The sequence below is a fragment of the Berghia stephanieae genome, chromosome 14 (genome assembly GCF_034508935.2).
Source record: "Berghia stephanieae isolate SIO BIC M18660-M18661 chromosome 14, UCSD_Bste_1.3, whole genome shotgun sequence".
Taxonomy (NCBI): Eukaryota; Metazoa; Mollusca; class Gastropoda; order Nudibranchia; family Aeolidiidae; genus Berghia; species Berghia stephanieae.
In genome coordinates, this window is record NC_088373.1 from 24,765,878 (window position 1) to 24,788,377 (window position 22,500).

The following is a 22,500-nucleotide window of genomic DNA, read 5'->3' on the forward strand; positions in this document are numbered from 1 at the left end:
ACCTAGAGACGGTTTAATTACTCTCTTTCCATCAATATCATTTAAAACATATCTCAGTTACCCCACCAGAATTACAGTAAAATCTTTATTTGTTAGGTGTACCAAGAGAAGGTTTAATTATTGTATTCTTCTCATCAATACAATTAAAACGTATATCAATAATAACGGTTACCTCACCCTATTACAGTAAAATCTTTATTTGTTAGGTGTACCAAGAGAAGGTTTAATTATTGTATTCTTCTCATCAATACAATTAAAACGTATGTCAATAATAACGGTTACCTCACCCTATTACAGTAAAATCTTTATTTGTTAGGTGTACAAGAGAAGGTTTAATTATTGTATTCTTCTCATCAATACAATTAAAACGTATATCAATAATAACGGTTACCTCACCCTATTACAGTAAAATCTTTATTTGTTAGGCGTACCAAGAGAAGGTTTAATTATTGTATTCTTCTCATCAATCCAATTAAAACGTATACCAATAATAACGGTCACCTCACCCTATTACAGTAAAATCTTTATTTGTTAGGTGTATTAAGAAAAGGTTTAATTACTGCTTTCTTCCAATCCATATAATTTAAAACGTGTCCTAGTAATAACGCTGACCCCACCAGAGTTACAGTAAAAGCTCTATTTGTTCAGTGTACCAAAAGGCGGTTTCATTAATGATGATTTTTTTTTCATCTTTGTGATGTAAAACAATATCTACATTGTAATGGTTACCCCGCCAGAATTACAGTAAAAGCTTTATTCATTAGGTGTATGATTAAGCAGGGACAGGACTTTATTGTTCCCATCAGTGTAATTAAAACATACCTCCCTGTAACCATTTCCTGCCAGAATTACAGTAAAACCATTGATTGCCTGGATGTATGATTAAGCAGGGACAGTACTTTATTGTTCCCATCGTTGTGATTTGTAACGTATCTTTATCAAAGTCCTAATCATCCAGAATTACAGTAAAACCTTCATTTGTTAGGCGTGTGATTAGGCAATTCAATTCCTGTACTATTTCTATTACTGGCATTATCACAACATCATCGTTATTGTTGCAGTCAACAGTGATCATTATTTGATTTTCATTAATTATGTCATTATTGCATTAATATCACCATTATCATCAACATTGTCATTGCCAATATCACCATTATACTTGTATATTTCTCGTATTTTTGTCCTAACTTGTGTGATAAAATTATTCAAAACTAATTTAACCCTTAAGAGTAGAATACAAAAAAAAAAAACAAAAAAAAAACAACAAAAAACAAAAACAAAAAAAAAAGACTTCGAATCAGAATTTTTGTTTCATTTAATACTTCAAAAGATATAGCTTACTAGAGATGATTAAAGGTATAAGTATATAAATAGTTGTTGCCGCTATTATTTATTCATTTTAATTTTGTTGACAGGGTGGAGGTGGAGGTAAAGTAGTCCTTCATAGCCAAAAGGCTCATGGAGACGGAGTTTATCCCGGTTTCTGTAGCATGAAACGGACAATAGCAATTGCTTGATACCCTTTGAATAGGACGATAGTCTATCGCAAATTACTTTCCGCCAGATCTAGCAGACCCAGCTACCCTATTATTGCTGGGTGGACCGGAGGCGTCTGAAAAAAAAACATCTCGACCGCACCCAGGATCAACTGAGCTATCGGGACCCCCCCCCCACCCCCCCAGGTGAATGTAGCCTTGGTGAAATCCTCGTCTGACAACTGCTGACCAAAACATTACATCAAAATACAAGGAAGTGATGACAATAGAAAGAAACCGAATAGTCCCATGTATTCACTATTTCAATTAATAGGATCATTTGTTTCCTTATAGACAATTTAAAAATATGCTCCTCATTTTAATATTTATTTGAAGTAAATCGGGTGATTTTTCATGAAGTTATGGTCAGATATATGGGAATGGTATTCAGCAACTTTTCTCAAATTTCATACTTTTTCAACTTGACTAGCTGTAAAATATTTAGAAGTGAAATTAAACTTTGATATTTTGATGTACAAAAAGGGTTGATTTAATCATTTATGACAAGAACTCATTTTTGATTTGAAGAAAAATTGAGCTTCTAATTAAACTTGGCATTATATCAGTTCAAACCTTTTCACCATCCGACTGATTATGTCATTCACTGGAACAATTACCGACAACTCATTAGGCGATGTACTTAATTAACTAAAAGGGACTTTTTATACCAGGTCCAGGGGTCAGGGTGTAACAGAGGCCAGGATTGTTTCAATAATAATAATATACGAAAGCAACACAGTACCTCGATGGTGTGTACAACAATCACAGTACCACGACGGTGTGTACAACAATCACAGTACCAAGACGGTGTGTACAACAATGACAAAGCAGGGTGGGAATTGGGAATCGGTCGGATAAACCATAGAGGTGATGTGAGCAACGTATTTTAAAAATCACTGACTATTGGTCTTCTCTTCAATCGATTATATAAATAGAAGGAACTAAATTGACATCTCTCAGCTCTATGACATTGTTTTTAGCCAGCAATTTTTATGTGTAGTTCTCACTAAATTGTATTAATCAACTATAACTGTTTAAGGTAAAATATATTTTCGTGTGTTGGTACGTTATATCCGGCGGGCAGATGTTATGAGATTTTTAACTAAACAAATAGCATCAATAAACATCTGATGTCAACAAGAATCACTCATGTTGTGGTGTCTAAAATGAACGAATCGAGAGTTAATAATCTTGCCCAAGGAAATAAAAAGAAATTGCTGCTGGAGCCACTCCTTGATTCTGGGACCCCAATATGACTGTGCCCTCCCGAAGGATTATCTCCTTGTCGTGGTGGGAGGGCTTGCGTATTTCGAACCTCGGACCTCTAATAAGAGAAAAAAGGAGAGAGATAAGACGAAGAGTAATCCACCGGCCCTCCAGGAATGGGGGTTGAGCGTAGGGGTAACAACCCACTTCATAAAAAGCAAACTGTTAAAGAAACAGAAACCAGACGTAAATCCACACCCGGCAGCAGCAGAGAAGCGGACCAGAATACTGGCTTCATGACGGTAGGAGGTCAAAGCCGAAAGGACGTCCCCGACCAGAAAAGAAAGCGAGGGAAGACCCCAAGAAACCTGGCGAAGGACCACGGAGAAAGAATTAAAGGAAGCAGGCCTGTCCTATAATACAGCCATTGCAAAAGCAGCCGATCGCAAAAAAATGGAGATGTCTGGTGGATGCCCTATGTGCCTCAAGGAAGGAAGAGGATTAAGTAAGTGGATATGACTGTATAATTTCAAACCATTTTATAACCATATTTGAAAGTTTTAGAATTGATGCAGTGTAATCGTGTAGTTCAATTTAAAGCTGACTTCATTGATGAGTAATTCTATTACTTATGTATTGATTTAAGTCATCAATAACATTTTTTTAAAAGCTAAACAGCTTGCACAAATGATATTATTCAAATCCTGTCTGATGGAATGATATCAACATGCTTTCATCTTAACGTTCCCATAATCTTTGCTTGATAATAATAATAATTGTTTATGATTTTCAATTAATATGCACACCTCTAAATAATAGCAATAAATTCCAGCCCCCATTAAGCAATTGTGATTAAACTGGATCACTAAATTACTCCAATTTTAGCCATAGAGACTCCCCTCTCCGTTTAAAAGGAAACAAAATTAAAAAAACAAAAAAGAAAAGAAAAGATAAAATTAAAATGTAAAAGGACAAAAATTGAAAAATGTGAAAAGAAGAGAAAAAAAAAGAAGAGAAAAAAAAAAGAAGAGAAATTATTATTTTATTTATTTTTTTTTATAATTTGAAATAAATTTTAAAATTTGGATTAAAAATTTAAAGGAAAAAAATGGGGCGTTTATTAGAAATAAAAAATGACAAGATCGAGGTTGCGGGTTGAAATTCGAGAAGGTCATGCATGCAAGGTCGAGTTTTCAATATATAGACGTCTATTTTTTTTTTCAATGTTTTTTGTTCGTTTTGAGCACCAAATCCACATTGTGTCCTGCCTTTTTTCTTTGTCTAACCTTGCTGCTCTATGAAGAGTGACCTGTTTCTTTCGATCTCCATGAGAGTCGTTGATTTCTTTCTCTCACCAGTTCCCTGTCCCCCTCCACCTCCTCCTCCGACTCCACCTCCGCTACCCGAGGAGGAGCTTGTGATGGAGGAATCAAGAGAGAGATCACAGAGAGCGTTCTGGAGATCAGCGGGCGACATGGCCGGACCCGTGGTAGAGGTAGTGGAACTCGTTATAGCGCCAGAGCTGATGGATGATGGGTCTAGAATGTGCTGACGCTGTAGTAGATGGTGTCGATGGTGATGATGGAGATCAACGGGTGATAAGGTTGGTGATGGAAGGTCAGGCTGGTCCTGAGAGAAATCAAATTAATTACATCATTAATATGGATATCAGTGCGACTGTGTGGACTATGTGGTCCCAAAGTCAGATGCAAATGCATAAATTCATTCAAGATCACTTGTTACTGCGGTTATATATATTAGTGAGGCTATGTGGTCTAGTGGTATGACACTCGCTTTCGGATCGGAAGGTCCCGGGTTCGAGCTTCGTTCAGTGCATAGTTGAGTCCTTGGAAAAGACTCTTTACTCTTGTTATTTCACTGTACTCAGGTTTAAAATGAGTACCTGGCCGTTAACAGCGTTGTCCCTGTCCAAAAAAAATGTAATATCGCCTAAAAGGCATCATGTCTCATCCTACATATTAAGTATTGCTGTTGGTCAGGGATCCCTTGTAAAACGCTTTGAGCACATTTAATGGATATTGCGCTATATTTTTTAAAGTATTGCATTTTGAGCATGTTTGTATTTAGTTGGTTCCTGAAATTAATTCTTATAATGAATGAATAGATAAATGTGTCAAATGATGAATGAATGAATGAATATAGGACTGATTGAATGATTAAATTTATGGATCTGAATGAATGAATGAACGAATGAACAAACAAACGAAAGAACGAACAATTGAACGAATGAACAAACGAATGAGTGAATGAATGAAAGAATTAACAACGAGCGAATGATGAATGAATGAATGAATGAATGAATGAATGAATGAATGAATGAATGAATGAATGAATGAATGAATGAATGAATGAATGAAAGAAAATTAGAAGGAAGGGAGGAAGAAATGAAAGAAAGAAGACATGAAGAAATGAATCACTAGACCAAAGATAAAGTCTTTTTAAAGGTGAAACAAAGAGACTAGTAAGAAAGAATATTTGCTTTCAGATCGGAAGGTTCTGGGTTCGAGCTTAGGACAGAGACAATGCTGTTAACGGCCAGGTATTCATTTTACAGTGAGAGACTGTGAGTAAAAAGTCTTTTCCAAGGACTCAACTATGCGCCGAACGAGACTCGAAACCAGGACCTTCTGATCCGATAGTGAGTGTCTTACCACTAGTCCAGATAACTGAAGTAATAAGTGATCTTGAATGAATTAATGAATTTGCAGGGGACTTGAGGCAGGTCAACAATGCAAGAGAGGTAACATTGGGATCAAACAATATGCTATGTATTGAACATGGACTTCATTAAAAAATAATATGATTTCTCACCTTGCCTTTCCAGGAAAATTCCCTGTCGGCAATGTAAGAGAGAAAACTCTTGATTCGATTATGAGAATACTTTGTAAGTTGAATTTAGTCATTTGAAATTCAATTTACCTGAGATATGCTCACCTTGATATTTGTGGCAGACAACATAATTCAAATAACATGTAGTTTTGTAACACAAACTTCAAGATCTGTTAAAAATATGTGATATTTATCATCAATCCGGGAAATATGGTCATAATAGAGTTTGAAACACAAATTCATTAATCCTTATAAAATATATATAATTATATCTAAATCTTCCGGGACGATTTAATAATGTAAGCATTCGATTAACATCTTTATACATTGATAATCCTCAAAATTACTAAGATATTAGTCCCTTACAACTTTTCCGACGATTAATTCAACGAAACTTCTCGCATTAAATCGTAGCGTTCAACATTAATAAAATAGTCCTTCACTTGAGAATGGATATTAACTTCTACGACGAATGTAACACCACACACATTAAATCGTTTATTCAATTTAAAAATCATGCTATCATACTTTGTTTTAAACGCTAAGATTTATTTATTTTTTACAAATTTTGTAGTTCGTAAAACAAATCTGAATAAGAAAACTTTTGTTCGTATCGTAACACATGTGACGATTTTCCTGCAGTTGGTAAGGAGAGGGTTAAATATTGTCAAATTCTTTAGCACAGACTTCAAAAACGATCTCTCACCTCGTCCTCAGGGGAAGACTTCCTGTCGGGCAGGGCCACGCCAAGAGCCTTGGACAGTTCAGCAATCTTTTTATCACAATGAAGCACTTTGCTCTTTTCCTGGTTGAGAAGATAATAAATAATAAAATGTATGAAAACAGAAATAAAGATTTTCAGACAGTATTTATAACTCATAATTGGTTACTTTTTAAAATGTTTATTCATCGGGTTCTTAAATTGCAAAACATATCATAAACATCTGACAAAAACAACATTAAAAAAAAGAAAGAAATTTTCATCATTTCAGAGGAAAAAATGAAAAATGCATGCGTTAACTGGTATTTCTTCTTTTTTTTTTTAAAAATCCACTCTTTATCAAATGAAATAAACAAATAATAAATCCCTTTTTTGTCATTCATCTCTCATTACCACGACTATGATTATAATAATAGCAACATTAGCGAATATAACATATATTTTCGATTTTAACAACAAACAAGAAACGAAATATAGACCATCATTTTCCTCCACGAACAAACTACTAATGCTGCAGCTGTACTACTAATATTACTACTATACTACTACTACAACCCACCTTCCTACAACTGTCAGACAGAGACTGCCGTTGTTGTTTATATCCCTCCAGCTTCGTCTTCACTCCTGCCAGCATGTCCTTCTGCTGGACATCAATCTGTTGAAGTCGCTCCTAGGGTAAGCGCAAGAAAGGTAAATCTTTTAATGAGTGCTTTTAAACAACGCGGGAGTCCCGATTGCTCAGTTGGTAGAGCACTCGCTTCAAATGCAAAGGAACCTAGATCGATCCTCGATCCCGGGTGCAGTCTAATTTCTTTTTCTGAGTCCGCCCTGACCATGGGTAGCTGAGTTTGTAAGATTTGGCAGAAATTATTTTGCGATAGACTAGCGTCCTTTTTATAGAATAGCAAGCAATTGCTACTGTCCGTTTCACGCTAGTGAAACCGGGATAAACTCCGGCTCTATGGGCCCAATGGCTCTGAAGGACTACTTTTTGATATACAAGGCAATAACAATCAAATAGGCTTACGGGGCTTTAGAAGGTATCTCAAACCAATAGCAACAGTTAACATGTGGGAAGAGGGTTGTTGCCTGTATGGCGTTAGTGCATTGTATTTATCTATTTATTTATTTATTTACTTTCTTTGACAGCTAAAACGCTTTTACTGTCCAGGAACGCAGTTCACATCTGTGCCTGGTGACACAATGTAAGTAAATAATCTTTTCAAAGGACTAAAATTTGCGCCAGTCACAGCAGGACTCGAACCAGGGTCCTCTCCTATCGTTGAGGCAGGTTAACTTTGTTAAAGCTTCTTTCATTATTAGGTTCGATCACCAGTACAGGTAGGCTGAATTATTTGGGATCGGAAGGTCCTGAGTTCGAGCCTTGCTCGGCGCATAGATGGGTCCTTGGAAAAGACTCTTTACTCACATTTTCTCACCGTACTCTGGTATGGATGTGGAACTTGGAACGCATCACAGGCATGTATAAGGAGGGTGCAGATTTTCAGGTTAACAGGTACATGCGTAAGCTACTAAGAATAAAATGGATGGATAGAATAAAAAATGAAGAAGTATGGAAAAGAACACAGCAGAAAACAGTGGGACAGGAAATAGGAAGAAGACGATGGACACACGCTTAGAAAGAATGACTCCACTATAACAAAGAAAGTGTTGGACTGGAACCCTCAGTGCAGAAGATCAAGGGGAAGACCACGGGGAAGCTAACATACAGAGAAGTGGTAAGACATGAAATGAGATTAAGCAGCTCAGGATAGAGAAGGATGGAAACTGTTTGTCTGTGGCCTATACCCTGACCCAGGGTGAAAAAGGCAATGATGATGATGACTCACGTGTAAAATGAGAGTTGTCTCTGTCGGAAAAAAATTGTAATATCGCCTGACAGGCGTCGTCATGCCTTGTTCTACATGTTACATGTTGCTGTTGTCAGGGACACCTTGTAAAGTGCTTTGAGCACATTAAGTGGATATAGGGCTATATAAAAGCTCGAGTTTTGACATACTTCTCTAGCCTTGTATTTCTTGAGTAGCTCAAGCTGTTCTACCATTAGATGACTGTTGAGCTGTTCTCTCTCACTCTCGAAACGTGCTTCAGCCTGGGATAAAGAGAGAAGTAATTAATACATAACACACAAATATATATATAATAAAGGCAAAAACCATGAAATAACAGTGCTCGACCGTTGATTGTCCCAGCGACAAGAAACAGATCTGTAGGAGTTTTAATAATTATACTTAAAATGTTTATATATATATATATATATACTCTCTCTCTCTCTCTCTCTCTCTCTCTCTCTCTCTCTTCTTCTCTTTCTCTTCATCATCTCTCTCTCTCTCTCTCTCCTCTCCTCCTCCTCTCTCTCCCTCTCTCTCTCTCAGTCTCTCTCCTCTCTCTCTCTCCCTCCCTCCCTCCCTCTCCCCCCCCCCTCCTCCCTCTCTCTCTCTCTCTCTCCTCTCTCTCTCTCTCTCTCTCTCTCTCTCTCTTTCTCTCTCTCACACACATAATGATATCAAATGATCACAAGTGAATTCAATATGTGATGTGATCTTGGATTAGTTCAGGAATGTCCTTAAGGTGTAGGATAGCAGTTGTTTATGCGACAGTGGAATAAAAACATTTAACAGCAGATGACATTATCAGTTCAAAAACGACTGGAAGAGGGGAGGGGTTCAAAGGTGTCCATATTAGCAGGTCTGATAACCGAACTCAATCATGGGCTTGCTTTAACATTGTTGTTATGGGCAATAATTTGTGCTGGTATGAGAGTAGTATTTCCCATTACAACAATGGGTCGATAACATTTCGGGTAATCAGACCTGCGTATAAGTACACGTCCCCTGGCTGTTCCAAACCTCTAACTGTTGGAACTCCAAGTCATCAAAGAGATGCCTCTGCGTATCCAGCTCCTGCTGCAGCCTGACCCTCAGTGCCGCCGTCTCCTCGTCGCTCATGGCCGCCCCGCCTAGCGCGATGCCACTGCCACTGCTATCACTGGACGTAGAGCAGGGGCGGACCATCCTGTTGTTCAGTTGGTGCTGTTGCTCCTCCAACGCGATCAGCTTCTCACGCTCCATCTGTAGCTTTCTTTGCTCCTATAAATAATAGAAAAAATAATAAGATAATATTATACAGGAAATTGGAACATGGAATGGCGGTCATGTGTAAAACAAGATTTGTTTGTTGTTTTTTTTTAAGGTTTTACGGCTCTTGCCAGTAAATAATAAAAAAAAAAGGAAGAAAATTGGATAGTAAAAACATTATAGATATACAATTATGAGGACGAGGAAAAAGTAAGACAAAGGAGAATGGTTCAATAGGAGATATGTACATTCCAAGAGCACCCTGTCAGTATACTTAGTGTGAGATCACTTCAGTCTCACCCATGCACAAGACCCCACTTAAGGGAAAACACGCAAATGTTTACAAATCATATGTTATTTCTTTTTTAATAACATAACATAACAGAGAGGTGATTTACAAGGAAAAAATATCATTTCCCAAAATTGTAACTATACATTCGACTGTTTTCCTCCCAACCAATGTCTCGGGCCAGGGTCAGGACAAAACTAAAGCAATTGGAAAACAGATAAGGGGATAGAAGACACAGCAAGTACCTCCCTGCCCGCTATGGGAGGTCAGAAACCCCACCCAGAAAACATGATTCCGCAATGATTTTGTAAGAAAAGATACAAAGGGGGGGAAATTGCCGAGAGTAAAAATAGTTGAGTGAGAATATAAAAATCAATATATGGAATGTTCATGGAATCGTGACAAATGTGACGATGGTCCTATCGTTGTCAAGGAAATGGGTGAACATTTTCTATTTAAAGATCATTCATTTTTATAAGATTAATAAAGGGATTAACATGACTCACTGACATTACGTGCAAGATTGATTGATTGAGCTTTATATAGCGCAATATCCACAAAACGTGCTCAAAGCGCTTTACAATGGGTCCCTGACCAACAGCAACAAGTAACATGTAGAAGGAGACATGACGCCTATTAGGCGATATTAAATTTTGTTTGGGGGGACAGACAACGCTGTTAACGGTTAGGTACTCATTTTATACCCGAGTACGGTGAGAGAATGTGAATAAAGAGCCTTTTCCAAGGACTCAACTATGCGCCGGCGAGGCTCTAACTCAGGACCTTCCGATCCGAAAGCGAGTGTCATACCACTTGAGCACATAGCCGTGCAAGAAAATGGTGAAAAATTATGGGATTTCCCACTTATTGTTCTCAATGCCGCCAAATCGGATTTTCAGTAATGAGTAAAATAAATTAATAAAACAACATTCAACAAATTATTTTACTTTCAACTAATTTGAGGCTATGACCATTCACTAACTATTGTATTAGATTCATCATTGCAATAAGATGGACGTTTACTTATTTGCAGGTTGATAACCAAAACTATTATGGGCCCATTGTTGTAATGGAAAAATATACTACTCTCAAACCAACGCAAAATAGTGTCTATTATAAGAATATAAAAATTAAGAACATAATTTGCATCCGGTTATCAGACCTGTGAATAAGTACACGCCGGATAAGATGCATTCATTCAATCATTCCTTGCAGTATGTGTCATGACTGTGATTTTCTATGCACACCATGCAGACACAAGATTGTTTTGTTTTAAAATAGATACCTTTGTATTGACTAAACACAAAGATAGGACAAAGTGGAATAGAGAACAAAAGTCGTGACGTCAAACTGTCTACTGTTTGGTTCCAAAATCCTTGAGAGTGTCTTTAGAGTACTTATAATGAATAGGTTACATAAAGGTGGCATCACTATTTCAGTAGCGGGATGAATAGAGGCATATTCTTGGGATTACGGGATGGAAAAGAGCGAGGATGGATGATCTTTTTTGACGACCAGGATATATTTAGGCTAGAAAATAAAATGCCATCACTTTGACACCATAAGACCAATGACACAAAGTATGTATCCGGTTTTCCGGAAGAGTGGTTTTACACTTCCAATGAAATAGGAACCAGTTGTTTGGGCTTTGTTTTTTTTGTTTTTTGACACCACATTTTTCTTCCCAATTCGAATTCGCAATGCACGTTGTCAACTTCAAATGATGGGACATACCACGATCGCGAATAACAGTTATTGAGCAAACCTCTGAAGTCTTGATTTTCACGATCGGCGGATCAAAACTGAAGTCTACATACGAGCTTTGCTTTGCGCATCGTGTTTTATTTAATGTTTGGGGGATCAGACTTCTGATGTCCATCGATAATTGTCATCAATAATTTATTACACAGATTGTGTTGCTGTTGCTTGTTATCCGTTGGATAAGACATTGGTCTATGGTTCAGTACTAAATTCCACCAGCATATCTCAAAGACCGAAACTAGCCAATCAATACTGCTTCGCCGGCGGTCTTTCTGCCATTTTTTGAATAAAAAAAATATTTTAAAATTAAAGATTAAAAGAAAACAAAAGATATGTTGGTATGGGCTGCCAGATGGTCAAAGTTACTCGTGGTCAATATCGAATTCAAAAGCGGCCAAACATTACTAACGAAAGAGTGCATTACCTGTATCGTTTCCATATATCGTATCTATGTATCGTACCCCTCTCGATTTTCACTCTTTCGTTAGTATTCTTACGATCACAGGCTTCAGGCAGCCCCTACCGTTTTCTACCTTACTAACACTCTGATCCACCCCCCCCCCCCCTTTTTTAAGCCCCCCCCCCCCCCCCCACCCCCTTTGAACAAATTGATGGTTTTGGTGATCTAAAATATCGCTTTGAATAGAAAAATCGTTGTTATTATAGTTCGTTTTTTTTTTTTAAATTATATTTATTGTTTAAAAAGAATAAATATGAATTTATAATAAATAAAAAAAATAGAAATATGAATCTCCTCGTTGTGGCCAATTTTGGAGAATTTGGCCACACACACGTGACCATCTGGCAGCCCTCGCTGGTCTGTGTCCTTGACACATGCCTGTCTGTGTTTTATGTCAATGATGCATTTATTTTGTTTTGTTTTAGTTAACGCGTCACGATTTGTTATTCTTTCCAGCCTAATCCAACCAACACCCCTCGCTGTGTAATGTGCTGGGGACAAATTATGAATTATGAACATGCCATATCAGTGCGGATGCAAATGTCAAAACATTATAATAATAATTTAGGTGATGGTGGTGATGATGGTGGTGGTGATGATGAGGGTGCTGGTGGTGGTTGTCGTTGACGTGGTGGTGGTGGCGGTAGCAGCGATGGTGGTGTTCATAATGGTTGCATTGGTAGAAATGATTGCTGATTGCAGCCGTCAAAACACAGCAGCACGATTGAAGGAGGGAGGCAGGTTGAATGGTTGGTAGGTAGATATAACATTGAGAGATAGAGATAGATAATGAGATAGAGAGAGAGAGAGAGAGAGAGAGAGAAAGAGTGAGAGATAGAGAGAAAGAAAGGGGTGAGAGATAGAGAGAGAGTGAGAGATGATAAAGTAAGAGAGAGAGAGAGAGAGAGAGAGAGAGAGAGAGAAAGAAACAGAGAGAGAGAGAGAAAAAGAAACAGAGAGAGAGAGAGAGAGAGAGAGAAAGAAACAGAGAGAGAGAGAGATTTGGGGGGGGGGGGGAGTGTCTAGCTGTAAATGTCAAAATATCATTTTCTAATTTTAGTTGTGAAAAAAGAAACGATCCAGTAGATGGGACAGAGGGAGGAAAGACTGAGTGTGTGTGTGGGGGGGGGGGGGGGGGGGGGGGGGGTGTGAGTGAGAGTGAGAGTGAGTGAGTGAGAGAGAGATAGAGAGAGAGAAGGTATCTAGTTGTAAATGTCAAAATATCATTTTTGCTAATTTTAGTTGTAACATTGATCTGGGAAAAGGGGAGGGGGAGAGATGAGGGCGGGGGGGGGGGAGAAAGAGAGAGAGAGAGAGAGAGAGAGAGAGAGAGAGAGAGAGAGAGAGAGAGAGAGAGAGAGAGAGAGAGGAGGGGGGGGGGGACAGTGATGACAGTGACGATGGCAACAATAAACGGCGATGATCGCAGACTAAAAATAGCCACCCACACAACAAACAACTCACTCGTCATCCGTCGAATGCGGGGGCTACAAAACCTTCACCAATAACAATAACAGCAGCGTTAGCAGCAGCAACAACTACAACAATACCAACAATGGCAATAGCAAGGGTGAAAACAACAACAACAACAAAATAATAATGAATAAATGTGAACATTCATATATATATATATATATATATATATATATATATATTATATATATATATATATATATATATATATATATATATATATATATCGCATTTTCACGGATTCACTATGCTCGATGCGCTTCGCAAAATGTCATATACTTCCCCAACAACAACAACGAGGAAAACAGCAACAACAACAACAACGACAACAAAAACAACGACGACGACGATCCCCACCCCTCACACACACACACACAGACACACACAAACACACACACACACAAACACACACACACACACACAACACCAACGAAATAAAAAACAACAACGGGGGATATAAACTATTTTTTAAAAAGATGAACAACAACAACGAGAAACAACAATAACAACAACGACAAAAAACAACAACAACAACAAAAGGCTATATTCAAGTTCAAGCCAATGGAACGATACAAAAAGTGGGTTACTGCTAGAGTTATAATAATTATGACAACGACAGTTTCAGGTTGGGGGGAATAAACAAGGGAAGCACAAGTTCCAACTCCGAATCCCACATACCACTCGTATAATAATATACACACACATACATAAAGTATTAATATCATAACATACAACATTGAGGTTAAAAAAAAAACGAAACAAAAAGAAGCCAAAATGTGACTCATGGCCCAGATACAGTATTACATTAAGATGTACCAGAACGTAGCATTCGTAAACTCCTAGCCTGAGACTGACCACCCAAAAACGACGTCAAAATACAAGAGGTGAAGAAAAGTGTGATGTCAAATAGACGGGGTTTCCTATTTCATCGGAAGTGTAAAACCATTCCTCAGGAGGGCATAATACACACCTTGTGGAATTGACCTTCTGGCTTCACAGTGTGATGGAATCTTATTTTCTAGTCTATATTATATACTATACAAGTGAGCAAATTGGGGGTTAATAATCTTCCTCAAAGAAAAAATCGAAAGTGCCTAAAGAGTGGGGCTCGAACCCGGGACCTTCCGGGTCACAGTGCCTTAACGACTCGGCCACCCCCCCCCCCCCCCCCCCCCCCCCCCCCCCCCCCCCCCCCCCCCTCCCCAATTTGCTCACTTGGACAACATGGGTGATTCCAGTTGACATCAGACATCTTGTTTGATGAATTATCTATATTCCTTCGTGGAGTGCCGAGGCGACGATATCTCGTGCTGTCTTGGCGGAAAGGGCATAATTTATATATATATATATATATATATATATATATATATATATATATATATATATATATATATATATATATATATATATATATATATATACTATGCTGGTCGTCAATAAAGATCATCCATCCTCGCTCTTTTACATCCAGTTATCCTAGGATTCTGTCCATTCATCCTGCTACTGAAACAGTTATGCCACCTTTAAGCAACCTATTCATTTTTAGTACTCAGAAGGACTGGCTTCGGGCCGTCGCCTTCGTTGCCAGACACTTTACTTTCATTTTGACGTCATATCATAATCTATAGATTAGTGCACCGCCTTGTAAGTTGTCAGTACAAGTTCTGAAAGAGCCAAATTATGATCACATTGGTTGAACTATTGAATAAAACTCACGATTTGTTTGCAGTTTTGGCCAAAGACTTGTCTTTTGGCGTACTTGTTAACTTTTTTTATTTGGATCAGTGCCAGGCCAAGAGTTTACGAAGGCTTTGACCAGGCTACGCGTTAACAAAGGCTACGGTTGGTGAGTTACGGACAAAGGGGTGTTATTATGATTTGATTTGACCACACAAACAAGACAAACACGCGATTTAAATCATTCAGCAGACAGACAGACAGACAGACAGACAGACAGACAGACTACACACTACCACGTCTTTCAAACCACCTACCGCTTCTTTCATCTGGGGAGATAAAAAATGAAATGAATTCTTCAATTCTATAGTAATGATAATACTATTAGTATATACTTTACGACTGACTGGATAGGACAGAGAAGCCAATGGGGAAATCACTTCTAAAATGGACCGTCAAAAGGTCTGGTCGGCCAATACTTATTTTTGGTCCAAGACTCGGGTCTTCGCCTACACTAACATTTCATTATTCTATGACAATCAAAACCCAATGGAAATTTCCAGAACTGAATAAATAAAGTTCATCTTATCTTATTTTAAACTTGTTTTTGTTTTGTTTTAACGTTCCTAAAAGAAGAAAGTGAAGAAGAAAGAATGGGAAGGGGGAATGGGGGGGGGGGGAAGAAAGAGTAAATAAATAATTAAATAAAGCAATGAATTCTCGAACCTTCTCCCGTTCCAAGATGGCGGCATCCATCCGTTCCTTCTGTCGGTGTTTTAGCTCGTTCACCCTGCTCTGTTCCTGCTGCAACTGGTACATCTGGTCCCTGTGTTCTCCTTCCAGGAGCTTGTTCTCCACGTCCAGCTGTTGAGGCCAAGAAATAATTTTTTTAAAGGAGATAGAGGCGGGATGGGGTGTTGTAAGAGCTATTTTAGATAACAATGTGAAATTGAATGTAAGCTTCAATTTAGTATACGAAAACAGATAAAATGAACGTTTCGGGTTTCCCCTTTATCAACAAAACTGGATGAATGAAACACTATAGACGAATGAGATAATGTGGTAATGAGAGACATGGAGCTCCTGAAGACGGAGAAAGATGTGGGTCCTTTGTTGCTGTTGTTGCCAGTGTTGGCAGTGAGTAAGCAAGTTATCATTACCTCTCTAAGAGCCTCTCCTTCCTGTATTTCGATCTCCGACACTTGTCTCTTCATCTCGGCTATTCTGACCAGGAGGTGAGCACGAGTCATTCGAAGACCTTCCAGCTGGGATCTCAGTTGGTTCGCCTGCCAGGACAGAAGAAATTTGGAACAGTTTTGAGAAACAGGAGAATATTTTTTTTTTTTTAAAGAGAAGAAAAAAAAGCTACTTCTGTGTAGAAATGTTACTAGAATACCTATTGTTGTTAATGTTGTCGTTGTACTTGTTGTTGTTGTTGTTAATTTTGTTCTTGTTTTATGGTCATTTTACAGCAGACAGGACACTTAGTCGGCTAACATGTTTTTTTTTGTAAATTTCAGCTCAAATTTACATCATAAATGTTTATGCCGTGTCATAAAATAACACCAGAGATAGAGAGGGGGGGGGGGAGAAAGGAGAGAAAGAAAGAGAGAGAGAGAGAGAGAGAGAAAGAGAGAGAGAGAGAGAGAGAGAAGACAGATATTGAAACAAACATGATCCACTCTGTGGAATTTTATAGCAAAAGCAAACACGCAGTATGCTACGACCATATTCCCCGGAGACATTGCCATGCTAGAATGACACCCACCACCCAACGGCACAACGCCATGAACCTCTTGGAACACCATTAGACACCATTATCTCAAAATGTACGCAACAACAATATTGAAATCAAAGTCTCCTTTGAAATTCCAGAACTTCAGTGGGATTTAGTTGAGTTACTTCCCTTTTATTGTAAAAGAATCGCAATTGGATTTATTAGTCTGATGTCACGTCCGACCAGCAACCAGCAGCTTGGTTCTAAACAAAGAAAATCGGTACTTTTTATTCTTACTGCCGGCTGGAAATTTTTCACATGACATGTGATCAGAATGGATAACCAAGTCAAAACATGATCAGATTTATAATGTTTTTCTCCTCTGGATACACGTTTATACTCGTCGGAGAAGTATTTCATAAGGGCGTCCGCCATTGTTCCGATAGTTTGGAACCAGTTACTAACTTACTATGCACTCACTACGAGGGAAGTGACGTCAGGACTGTTTAAGCCTATTCTGTGGGATTTAGTTGAGTTGCTTCCCTTTTGTAAACAACCAAGATGGATATAATTTGTGACAAATCGTCTCGAAATGGTATTAACCACTAGATGTTTGACCAATCAGAACATGGAAATTGTGACACACCTTCACACGTGCTCGGTCAAACATAGTTGGTTGTTTATAAACAATAAAGTGAATGAATTCGACCTTTCTCTGATCATTGTTATTGTTTTCATGGAAGACTAGTTATCACACGATTTTCTCGATCATATTATAAACGTTTATGTTTACAGATAGATTTCTGTGTTGGTTTTATTCATCAAGCGGTAGAACAGTGGGTATTATACTTAGACACATACCATCGATAAAAACCTGTGTAGTTTGCTATAGATAGTATGCAGATGACGTCACTCAGGCCTTTGTTATTGTTTTTGCCATCCGCGTTTGTGAGTTGTTCTCACTAAACTGTATTAACCAGACTATAAAAGTTCATGGTTACACAGAGTTTGTGTGTTGGTCCGTTATACTTCCGGATGGCAATGTTGTGAACTCCTTGGCCAAGCGCATTCTATCTATAGATAGTATGCGCTTGGCTAAGAAGCTCATAAGATTGCCATCCGAAAGTCTAACGGACTAACACACAAAACTATGTGTAACCAGGAACTTTTATAGTCCAGTTAATACAGTATAGTGAGAATAACTCACAAACGCGGATGGCAAAATACAATAACAAAGGCTTGAGTGACGTCATCTTCGTTCTATCTATAGATAGAACGCGCTTGGCTGAGGAGTTCACAGTTGTTGTCGTTTTGTTTCTTTTTTTTACTGTTTCGTTATTTGCTGAAGAAGGGTTTTGAGCCTGAAATGTTTAGTGTTTGGTATTTCATTTTTTAAGCTGTTTATCTATTGTAAATAAAATGTGAAGAAACAACGCTAAAAAAGGCCAGAGTGACGGCAACTTCGTTCTATCTATATCTATGGAGAATTTACTCTTTTTTTTTTTTTATCAATTCATGTCTTTCCATTAATCGTGTTATCTTTCATTTAAATATATTTATTATTCATACATTAATGATATATTTGAAATATTTGAATTATTTATTAATTTACATATGCATTTCCATTAATTTATTCATACACGATTCCTTTTACTTTTCTTATTAATTTGATTTTACAAAATCATCAAGATATTAATATTCATTATCGTCATTTATATTTTCACTTATTAACATTCTAATTCCAGTCACCATTTATGCCCGAGAGAGAGAGAGAGAGAGAGAGAGAGAGAGAGAGAGAGAGAGAGAGAGAGAGAGAGAGAGAGAGAGAGAGAGAGAGATGTAGACAGACATATAAATAGACGGGGGAAGAGTACGTTAACTTTGTTTTTCCTTTTATTAATTCTCACCTCGGTGACACTGAAACTGCTCTCCCCGGAGTCGCCAGTGGAACTCGGCTGAACGCCATCTTGCTCCGAATCGCTGTTGACAGGAGTGGGCGTGCCTTCCTTGGAGACCATAGCAACGGGCGAATCGGGCGTGTCGTCGGCAGCAGCACCAGCGCCGTCCCGGCAGAGACTGGCAGGAATGGCTGGCCTTGTGCTTGCAGATCTGGTGTTGGTCGGAGTTGATGTTGATGTTGAGTAAGATCGACTCTCATTGGAAGTCGTGCTTCTGATGTTGCTGCTGTTGCTGCTAGTGGTCTTGCTTTCCTTGTGGCTGTCGGTGGAATCACTGGAATCACTGGGATTGTGTCTGGTCGTGTTTTGAGAATCAGAATTAGGATCATTGGGAAATCCGTTTGTAAGTTGTTGTGGATTGTTGGTGTTGGAGTTCAGCTGTGAAGACATTGTTATCGTTGTTTTGTTAGATATTGATGATGATATCGATGATGGGGAAGAAGAGGAGTGCGGCGTGGAAGATGACGAGGATGATGAGGAAGACACAGCCGTGGTTGCATACATGGCAGCGACGTAAGGCGAAGAGGGGTGTGAAGATTTGGGGGTTTTGTGCGTTCTGTGATTATGATGTGGACTATCCGGGGGATAGTCGTAGTCGTGATCCGTTTTGGATGAGGTGGTGAAAGAGTGGGTAGCTGAACCGGGATGGGTGGATGAGGGAGCGGGGAATGAGGAGGGTGGGTTAGAGGTAGAAGGCATTCCAGGCTGAACTTTGGAAGACTTGGGACTTGAAAAAAATGAGGATGACGATGATGATGATGATGATGATGATGTGGCAGATGGTGATGATATTGATGAAGGTGTTGACGATGCTGGTGGGAGTTGTGGGGATGATGGCGAAGATGATTTGATGGGATGTAAAGTGGAAGAGGCCGATGTTGATGTTGGTTTCAAGATGTTGAAATTAGATGGCATGCCCGGGCGTTTCTTGATGGTTCCCGTATCTTCGCTAGAGCCGATGGTTTCGTCTTCGGAGTTTGAGTTGGAGCAGGTTGAGGACGAAAGCAGTTCTGGTTTGTGTGAATTTTTGGGTGACGGTGAAGACTCTGGTTTTTGGTGAAGATGTTGCTGTTGAAGCTGCCTATGTTGGTTATACTGATGTTGTGCTATTGAAGTCGACGTAGATGTTGAATGTGTTGGAGATGTTGAGGAAGCAGAACTGTGAAACTGAAAATTTTGAATGAAATCTTTTTGTACAGAATTGGGCGAATTCAACATTAGAGATCCGTTTGTTTTGATCCCGCTGCCGCTTCCACGCTCGCGCCTGTCTAAAGAACTGGTAGGGGATGAGGTAACCTGGCAACCGTCAGGGACGCCAGTGGGTGACAAAGACGGAGAAGAAGGTGACGTTGGTTTGTACAGATCGAGAAATTTTGGCGGCTGGGTCAATTTGTGTTTAGGGTTGACAGTTATAGCCGGGCTTCCTGTCCCACCGCTGATATGAGACGGCGATGTTGAAGCAGCTGCCACAGACGTTGGAGACGAAGCTGCCAGTGTAGTCGCTGTAGTTATCGTCGTGGTCGTCGTCATTGTCGAAAAGACAGCGGTACCGGCGACGAAATTCATCTCCCCTTTGTTGCTGCCAGTGTTTTCATTTTGGTAATCCTCGCACATGCGCAAAATCTCTTCCAACCTATGACGTTCCTCTTTCTGCCTCTCTTGATCCATTTTTCTTTGCGCCACAATTTCTCTATGTCGAAGAGCGAGTTCTTTCTGTTCTGAAGTAAGGTCACTGAGATCAAAGTCCATCCCTTCAAAGGTGTTCCGATGACTGCTGTCTTTGCTTGAGCTGCTTCCAGCACTGACGGAGCTTTCTCGTTTGACAACGATGACATTGCTACTAGAACTGTTGTGGCTGCCACTTCCTCCGCTTGTGGTCGAACCTGGGGAATGAAGAAGTGAGTTGGTATTGCTGTTAATGAATCCGGGGGAATGTTGGGAAGGAGATCTACTGTTAGCGTCCAGGCCATTTCCTAATCCACCGAAAGACGAAGACGGGGTCGTGGGGGTTTGGAGAGGGGTGACAGTCGGCACGGGCTGCTCGTCGGAGTTTTGTGATTTCAACGTCACGAATTTTTTACTGGGTTGTCTCTGCGCAATTTGCTGCTGTTGTTTCTCTTCGTTTTTCTGCTTTTCTTGCTGCTCTTGCAGCCAGGCTTGAGGATCTTGCATCACGGACGGGGAGTTGGGACCTCGGAGATCGATCAAACCTTTGAAAACGCACCCGCCTCGCTTTCCATCAAGGTCACGTGGGCTAGCAAGAGGCGTGGCTTGGTCAACAGAGCTTCCGTCATATCCGTTCACATTAGCTTTGTTTCCTGATAAAAGAGTTCCTGGATCTGATGTTGTCATTACATCAGGGATACCGCTACTACTGCCGCTACTACCTCTTCCTACTTTACCATAGCTACCACGACCACCACTACCTCCAGAACAATAGGCTTTACCTCCTCCACTTCCACCACTAGCAGTTTTACGAGCTCGGGAATTTCCGCCACCCGAACTCTCCGATGTCTCCGAGGTCCAGCTCAAGGTGCTGACGCTTGTTAGAGAATTTGAACTCACTGAGCTCGCCGTGCTAGGAACTCTGTTTGTGTTCAAACCCTGTAGAAGACTAGCGGACACGCGTGTCGTCGCGGTGTTTCGGGTGAAAACCTTCTCACCGATGTATGACGTCGGGGTGTGATTTCCCCCGAGCGGTGAAACGGTACCGTCCTGAGAGGAAGTGGAGCTCACGTTTGCATTTCCGGAGTTCGTGTTTGGGAGCTTGATCGGTGCCGGTATCGCGGATGATTTCTTTAGCGTTGAGTTTGTAGAATTTGAGTTGGAATTTTCAGAGGGACTATTCTTTCCAGCGGTTGAATATTTGTTGTTTGTTGCAACTGACGATGAGGTGGAGGAGGAGGAGGAGGCTGGATGCGATACTGTTTTCCCGCTATTACTACGCGATATCATCTCAAACTTAGAGACCTTATGGATGAAGTCGTTCGAGTCAGTTGTCTGTTTTTGATGATGTTGGAGTTCTGATGAATTCGGTGCTGTTTGACCATGGACGAATGATGATGATGATGACGATGATGTTGGGGATTTGCCTGATTTGGAGTTCACAGTCGTGGTAATATTGCTGCCTTTTCCCTTGGAATCAACTTCCGGTATCATACTTACATTCCCGGATGATCTCTCTGCACCTGCGTGAGAAAATAAAAAAGGGAAGTTTAAAATCGTTGTAGAAAAAAATAAAATAAAAAGAAAGAATGAATGGAAGAAAATTTTTAAAAAGACAACAACAAACTAATATTTAAAAAATGAGCTTTTACTTTTATATAGGGCAATATCCACGTCCAACAGCCTCTCCATACATTTACATTGTTTACACATCATTTGACAAAATGTGATTTTTTTATAACCTGTTTTTTTTTTTTTTGTGTTTTGTTGTTTTTTGTTTGTTTGTTTGTTGCTTTAGGTCTCTTCCAACACAATTGAGGTTATATGAGAGACCGCTGAAACAAAAAAACAAGCAATCTAACAAAAATAGTACAAATGTAAATCAAAATCATAACCTAAAGATATCATAAGCTAAATTATAAATAACCAAGAACAAACAGGCAGAAGATTTACAGAAAAAAAAATCCCCTGTCAAAAATACAATCACAAACCAAAGAAGCAGGATAGGCTAGTAAAGAGAAGAAGAAACGACATCACTATCGGATCGTACACCCATGCGACCATCATAGGTATATGATTCAAGGGTGATG

The 22,500-nt window shown here is 39.3% G+C and overlaps 1 protein-coding gene across 3 annotated transcripts in view; it reads right to left on the reverse strand.

The window, feature by feature from the left end:
- Window positions 1-22,500, reverse strand: part of LOC144959791 (uncharacterized) — a 224,522-nt gene that overhangs the window by 95,598 nt on the left and 106,424 nt on the right. For 2 of the 3 annotated variants that reach the window (XM_078892541.1, XM_078892542.1), the window contains exons 4-11: window positions 18,695-21,933; window positions 16,231-16,356; window positions 15,797-15,934; window positions 9,183-9,422; window positions 8,333-8,425; window positions 6,872-6,982; window positions 6,298-6,396; window positions 4,028-4,370 (exon numbers count right to left, since the gene is read on the reverse strand). In XM_078892541.1, coding sequence (XP_078748667.1) covers window positions 4,028-4,370; window positions 6,298-6,396; window positions 6,872-6,982; window positions 8,333-8,425; window positions 9,183-9,422; window positions 15,797-15,934; window positions 16,231-16,356; window positions 18,695-21,933 — 4,389 coding nt within the window. The remainder of the gene's footprint in view (window positions 1-4,027; window positions 4,371-6,297; window positions 6,397-6,871; window positions 6,983-8,332; window positions 8,426-9,182; window positions 9,423-15,796; window positions 15,935-16,230; window positions 16,357-18,694; window positions 21,934-22,500) is intronic. The other variant, XM_078892543.1, reaches the window with a different exon arrangement.